This window comes from Fusarium pseudograminearum, chromosome 4, assembly GCF_000303195.2.
Source record: "Fusarium pseudograminearum CS3096 chromosome 4, whole genome shotgun sequence".
In the NCBI taxonomy this organism is placed as follows: domain Eukaryota; kingdom Fungi; phylum Ascomycota; class Sordariomycetes; order Hypocreales; family Nectriaceae; genus Fusarium; species Fusarium pseudograminearum.
In genome coordinates, this window is record NC_031954.1 from 1,952,523 (window position 1) to 1,960,071 (window position 7,549).

Genomic DNA, 7,549 nt, shown 5'->3' on the forward strand with positions numbered 1-7,549 from the left:
ACACCCGCCTTCACTTCGGAGACTCAGCCCTGTTGCTCCGTGAGAGTAAATCGTGGTTTCTAATAATCCTGCCAGATTGGTACTCTATTTACCTCCACCATAAACCCCATTCCAATTTCACGGAGGAAAGCACACACCTCTGTATAAATTTCTCGAGCTTCACATGTACTCATGAAAGCCCTCCACCAAAACAACTCGACCATTACTTAACTATCTTCTTTTCGTGCGACGCTTTTGACTACAGATCGCCGGAGTTCGGAGGGTTTTGCTATTTGAATCGCGGTCCACGATTATAGAGATTTCTGGATGCTTTCTGTCAATCGATTCGTCCTTGTTATTGCTATCTCATTTTCTGGGCATTGTCACAACGAAGCCAACCAACAACACTCTTCGCCGCGAGCGCCGTTTCCCCATCACATCAAACACCCCATCATCATCGCTTGATTTGTGCCCTCATCACGTCTTTGTCCCTTTTCAAAACTCTATATTATGCACGAAATGACCCTTGTTTCGCCCCTGTGGCGAAAGCTCAGTAGTAGGAAGTAGGCAGCAGGATGCAAGAGCATCCGGGTACGTTGCGCTCTTATTACTCTTTGTTGTATCATAGTCGGAAGCAGGCGAAGCATAGCGTGGAAAGAAACTGATCGAATCAGCTATCTAGAAGGAAGGGAGGGATACAGAGGTAGATGCAACGAGTAGTTGGTATCGAAATGAATAGGAGACAAGATACATGATTTTTAATCACCTTAAGTATGAGCCAGATCGGTTGATGTGGCGCCCAATGTTAGCTTTGTATTCAGCACTTGATATGTCTATATGGTGGGCGGCACATTTCTTTATGTCATCATCACCAATTTGTCTGAGATCAAGTTCCATAAACAACATCAATTGCTAAGTCATAAAAAGCTACAAGACGCAAGTACGTCAGAAAAGCTCTTGCAAATATTTTTTAGTATACAACAATCCTCTGTGAGACATGGCCTGCAAGTGTAGCTAGTCTCGGCAAAGGCTGTAAGATGAATTTCCTTGGCATCATTCGTAATGCCCTGACATTCTTCCCCCAAAGTATTGCATTGTCTCTTTCACCAAGACTGACGTCGAGCCGCTATAAGAAAGACTCACTACAGGCAGAGTCCCAAAGAGCCCCATAGAAAGAATAAACAGACCAAGAGTCAACCGTCGCTCTGAACAGAATCGTGTAATATTTAATTTCTTTGTTTCGTTTTTTCGGGTTCGTTCAATCGTAGAGAAGTGATACTGCTTTTCCTCAATCTTTGTTTCACGGTACCAACACTTTCAAGACCTGCCTGAGGTGAGCCCCGTAAGTAGAAGAAAGAAAAAAAGAAAGCAGGCAGGGAAGCAAAAGGACAAGGCATCCAAAGTTGCCCAAATGAGGCCCAAACCATATCTGAACCGCCGCCCTGGACGCTTGTGTCTTCGCTGTATTGCCCCGAGTAAGAACATCATAACTCCTCATAGCGTCATGTTCATGAACTTGTCTGAAAACTGACAATAAAACCTGCCAAGATCAGCTCAACATGGGCTGAGCCTCCTGAAGCGATGCGAAGCTACAGTCGTCTTGATCATCTCTGAGAATAGTTGATTAGCCCCCTCTTCTTGGCTGCCCATTGCGAGACTGTGGCTGTCTTACGCGACCTCTTCTAGGGTTACCCTGCTCCTGTTGCATGTATCCCATGTTGGGCATACCTCCCATATTTCCGTAGCCGTAATTGCCCATTCCCATGCCGAATCCAGGAGGGGCGAATGGGGTTTGGCCAGCGGGCATCTGAGGCATTTGCGAAACAGGCGGCTGGATAGGGCTTCCGTTGGGCATGTTCTGCTGGCGATACTGGTCAACCGAAGGGTTAGGGCCATTGAAACCACCGTATCCAGCCTGCATGGGAGGATAGTTGTAGTTCATGGGCGGCGGTCCGCGGTTCATCATCTGCTGGTATTGCATTGGCTGCATGTTGGCAGGCATCGGGCCACCGGGTGTGTTGTACATCATGCCCTGGTTGAACTGGGGGAATGCAGAAACACCATTATCCGCAGGCTCGTTTCGTTGACCTCCATATGGCATATCAAATCCAGGAGGGTTAGCTGGCTGGTTCATGGAATTGTAGAAAGGCTTGTTGGAGTGTGCAGAGTTAGGATGGTGGCCGTTGGAGTTTGCCTGCCTAGAAGATGGACGCTGGCGCTGCTCAGCGTGTGTGCTGGCGTCACGGTTGTTACCAGCGCTGCGGGTTGACAGGCCAACCTCATCCATCAGGCGCTTGTAGCCTTGGTTGGGCTGAGCCTTGATCCTGACAAGAACGTTCTTAACGTTCTCAACAACTTGATTGCGAATGGACTCGTCGAAGAAGGGCGTCGTAAGCACCTTGAAGATAAGAGTAGCACCGCACTGGTGATCCTTCAGAATGGCCTCTAGCACCTGGTCATTGGGCGTGAAAAACAAGGCCTGGAGAATGGCGTCCCTAGCATCTGCCTCTGCTTTCTGGTTGATGACCTTCAGAACAGTGAGATAGGCAACCTTGTGGGTGCAAAGGTGGACTAGGTAAGGCACAAGCTGGGGCGATAGGACTGTTCGACGCTGAGGGAAAGTGCACGTGTCCAGGAACCAAGTCAAGAGAAGGGCACCGTTAGCGTTGGTTGCTAACTGCACACTGTTGAGGGCGATGGCGGCAGCCAGCATTCGCTGCTGGTCCTTAGTGGAATGGTGGCTCTCAAGACAAGCTCTCATAGCACGAGCGCCGTATCGGCCCTGGGCGACCTCCCACATGCGAGCAAGCATGGTCTCGAAGATGAAATCATTGTAAGGAGCGCCGAACTTGAGGCAGCCCTGAAGAACATAGTTGCCGTACTGGTCCAAGAAAAGCGGGATGGTGTAAGGGCGAATGTGTTCAGTGATCAAAGTCATCTGGGCAGGGGTCTTGCAGACATCGATGATTTTCTGGGCAGCCCAAGTGCCGTTCTTGTGAACACCAATCTCAGCCAAGTGAGGGGCTATCTCGGATAGCATGGCATCACGAAGCTGGTCAGAGCAGTGCTCGAACAGCTTCTGCACCACTGTGTTACCCAGATAGTCGGACGAGAGCTCGGCGATCTCCGGAAGCATATCAACGGCAATGTTCTCGATCTCAGCCTGAGACAAGCTCTGGTTGTCAATCCGCTTGCGGATATCCCGGAGCTTGGGTGCATCATGGACCCGGGTATGAGCAGGCTCACGAATGGGGGGGATCTCCTCAACGAACGAGTTAAACTGTATGGCGGACTGAAGGTTGCGAGTGATTCGGAACCTGTCTTCCTCAGAAGCACCAAACTGCTTGACAATCTCGAGAATGTCGGGTGTCATTTCGCGGAGAGAAGGAGCTTTGGGAGCCGCGTTGGTAGCGGCAGAGGCAGAAGGAGTCTCACCAGCAGGAGTGGTGGCATTCGTTCCCTGTGCGCTGTCCTGTCCCTTTGCGAATGGATCAGGGCTGGGAGAGGGGAAGACTCCATCATGGCCAGGAGTGTTGGACGCAGAAGGTGGCTTGGCGAAGTTGATGCGGATGGGGCCAGCACCGGGGAAAATTTCCTTGCTGTTCATGCTTGCTTTGGCAGAGATGGCGCTCTCGACCCTCTCAAAGTTGACAAAACCGCAGTTCTTGTGAGTGAGAACTCGGGCCGAGAGGATAGGACCGTGAGACTTGAACATCTCGATCAGGGTGGATGTAGTGGTGGATGTAGGAATGCTGCCCAGCCAAAGTGCACTGGTAGGACCCTCGAGACCCTGCTCATCAGCGCTGAGAAGTCCTGCATTGCGGCTGCTGGATCTACCGAGATTGATTCCAGCAACAGCTTGAGGAAGATCGTCATAATCTTTGTCGTCTTGCAGGCGAATTTCAGCCGAAGAAACAGGGTTTGAAAGACCGGAATTGCCAGATACGTATGTTCTCATTAATCGGCTTCCAGGGGTATCCAAGACACCAGCGGTGCGAGCACGGGGCCGGTTGGCTGAGGCCTGATTGGCGAAAGCCTGGACAGCAAGGTTGTGGTTATGAATGGCGGCGTTGGTAGCAGCGAGCTGATCTTGAAGAGCCGCAACATATTGAGGGTCCAGGGGCATATCGGCTTCGTAATCGTCCTCATCGTCGGCATATTTATCCTTGTTATTAACAGAGTAAGATCGAAATCGGCTGGCCTGCTTGGTGAAGTCGAGATTGGCCAGGTAAGGAGTTGCGAGCTGTGCACGGGGAGGTTGTGGAGTCTCGGCGAGACCAAGATAATCCAGAGTTCTCATATGGACATCTGACTCACCGCCTCCTTCCTTAGAGAACTGAGACTGAGCAGGAGAGCTGGGGCCATTGGAGCCAACGCTGGCAATGCTTGCCAGGGTAGATGCCCTCTCGCGGCCAACGCCTGTGGGGTTCCAACTGCTGAAGATCGAAGGTCCAAAGGGCGAATTGGTTCCAGGAATCGGGGCAAACTGGCTCCTCTGGGGCATGGAGCCAGCGCGAAGACGGGAAAGAAGAGTCGAGCTGTTGGAAGGGTTCTCCTGTGCGTCAGAATTGGGAGAAGGTGATTTGAAAGGACTCTGACTTGGCGTGGGCCTGTTGGCCTTGGCAGCTAAGCCAGGGATGCCGTTAACCGCGCCCCCAGGAGAGAATCGAGAGGGCACTGTGCCTGCGCGGGCACGCCTCGTCTGAGGCATCGAGTCCGGCGTGGGAAGCTGAGCAAAATCTGGAAATCCATCGGTTGGGGACTCGGGGATGTTCTCGCGTAGCGGCGTGGAGTTACCGCTCGTAGGAGGACCGCCCCAAAGAGGCATACCTGATACACCTTCCTGAGCCTGAATCTCACGAGCTCTGTGGGGTAGGACAAGCCTATGTCAGCAATGTACAGTAATCGAATACTGGTTTAGTAACCAGGGACGAAAGTGTTCTCTCAAGTTAAGGGGGGCGAGGAAACACATTTCTGGGGCAGACGAACCTCTTGGAGAACAGGCGGCTAGAGCCAGGGATGTCGTGCGACGGAGAACCAGCCCCGGATCGCGAATTGCCCGCCATCTTGTTTGAAGGGTTGAGACCACCGGATAGACCAAATGGGGATCGGGAAGGCGGCAGAGGATCAATGGGGGAGTTGCTAGCTGATGGGGAACCAGAACGAGGTTGACTGCCAGACTGAGAGGCGTAGCCAAGAGTCAAATGTTCGGATCTAGAAGTTGACATTATCGATTATCTAGCCGACCTCATGAGACGGTGACACAGGGAAGTGTCGGGCCGGATAGCTGATTATTATTCTCGGCAGGGACTGATCGACTGATCACCTAAAGGACCAATACGTTCAGTCGTTTCTAATGGCGGAAAAAAGACAACCTCCAAGATGGAAATCGTCTGGAAAACAGTATAGTAGCTGTCGTTGAGACAACCTCGAGCGATGGACGAGGAAATGCCGGCGTGGAAGCGTCGGGGGGGCACTAATTCGAGCGTATTCGACAGAGACGGGGAGGCTGGATTGAAAGAGCGCGATGCGAACGGGAAGAAATCCAGGAACCGCCGGTATTACAAAGGATGCTCGTGCAAAGAGGAAGGACAGGGCCTGCCTTAGCCGTGAACAGGTCGTGATTCTAAATAGCTGTAGAGACCGCAACGACTGGAGGGCGAAGCAATTTATTGCTCAAACGAAGATGCAATGTAATGCAATTGATGTGGATTTTTGGACGTGGTCGTTGAGCGTCGTCCGAGCCTGCGGCTTGAGAGAGGGCGCAAAAAAAGAATAGAGAATGTAATAAGGGGACTATGTCGAGGGATGAGGGGGGGAAGGAGGGCACAAACAAAGATATGATCAATATACAGGCCTCATTGAAGAAGTTCAAAAAGGAAGATTTTTCGACTGGGCCTGGAGAAGTAGACGAGCGAGGCGCGCGATTATGGAGAATGGGGCACGAAACGGGGGGTGAGGGAGGAAGCAGGAGGAGTCGAGATGTGCGATGTGCGAAGAGGAGAACTAGAAAGAAGGGCCTTGGAAGACAGGCTAGACAGGTACAGAGCACTAGTGGACGGAACAAGACAAGGCATCGAGTTGCCCTGACCAGACCCAGACCAGGCTGGGCTGCTGCTGTTACTGTGACCAGGTAGCCAGGCTCTTAGTTAGCGTGTGTCCTGTACCTGCTCGTACCTGAACCCGGACCTCCATGACAGGTTGCTTCTACGTAGTCTACTCCACGGGGGAAACTGAGAAACTTCACGAATGCCATGCTTTGTCACTCAACGGTTGATTGTTAGTGGTCAACCTCTTGTACAGTTTCTCTTCCTCCTATCGTCCTCTCTCTATAAAACAAAAAAAAAAAGAGCAACGCTCTTGGTGGGCTTGTCGAGAGAAGTGATGACAAAGTTCCAGCACCAAGGTTTCCGGTCTTGCATCCAGGCTGTGCGCATTCCTATCAGGGCTGTACAGTATACGTATACGCGTCCATTCGTCACGGAATAACCGCTTGTATTTTGCTTTATTTCATCCTAGTTCATCCTGGAGCTCACGGACACGAATTGGCTAGAAAAGGCCACAACACGGGCTACAATCCAACTGTTCCGGTGGTCAATGCCACTGAATCGAGCTATCTTCTGTGGTGTAGTTCGATATGTCACAGTCCTGGTTGGCTGCCAAGACTTTTGGTTAGTCGAGGTACCTGGATAATTTATCCAGGTACAACAGCTGTGAAACTGTCAGGACTCATATCCTAACCATCCAAATAGAGTTTCTCCATTTCTTGATACTCAGCTGCTGTTGGGTAGCCAGGCTTTGACCAGGCCAAAAACATAAATAAGCCATCAACTGTCTATCTGTCAATCTGCCTTGTACTGCAGAGTATGAGCATGCCTAGACATGTACATACATACCAAGGTAGATTCTCACCAAGCTCCACAGTTACCGCTTTTTGAAGACGTCAACGGTTTGATGATACATACTCTCGAGTCCGAATCGTAGCTAGTCATTCAAGTTTTTGTTTGTTTGCTGAAAAGATCCAGCGAATGGCTTTATTCCAATGTCATTTGCTTTATTCAAACTACTGCGTATTCTTTCTTGGCTTGGCTTTGTTCCATTTGTGTGCAGGTCTTACTTCTCCACATACCCTCTATAGCGACATCATGTTTAAACGGGTATCATTCCATCAGTCGGCACGTACCCGAGAGCGTTGCGGCATCGTGCATTGGAAACTCTGTCAAATATGAATCCAAATTAGGTTTGCGCCTGCCGACGTTGAGCTGGCTTTGTTCCAACCCTCTTGTGTTCTGTTTTGATATCCAGGAGGGTTCAGGGAGTTGCCAAGCCACCTACTGATGTCTCTTTCATGACTTGTCTTGTACGGATACTTTAGTACTGTGTTACTAGTAGCCATCGGTTAATAACGATACATATATTCAAAGTTTCCCAATCAGCCAACCTGGTATCAATACTCGATCAGGCGCCTTGAAAAACGAAACACTCCGTGACAGCTCAAATAATACAATTGCAATCTAATTCGCGGTAGCCACTCTACCATCGTACCAGCATTGCTTCTTCGAACTATATT

General features: G+C 50.5%; 1 protein-coding gene across 1 annotated transcript; it reads right to left on the minus strand.

Moving 5' to 3' along the window:
* Nucleotides 1–1,603: 1,603 nt before the first annotated feature.
* FPSE_04767 (uncharacterized protein) lies at nucleotides 1,604–5,207 on the minus strand (the record flags this gene model as incomplete). The annotated part of the gene is made up of 2 exons (XM_009257885.1): nucleotides 1,604–4,844; nucleotides 4,969–5,207. 2 exons carry the CDS (start codon nucleotides 5,205–5,207, stop codon nucleotides 1,604–1,606), a joined length of 3,480 nt encoding a protein of 1,159 aa, XP_009256160.1.
* Between the last annotated feature and the right edge of the window lie 2,342 nt (nucleotides 5,208–7,549).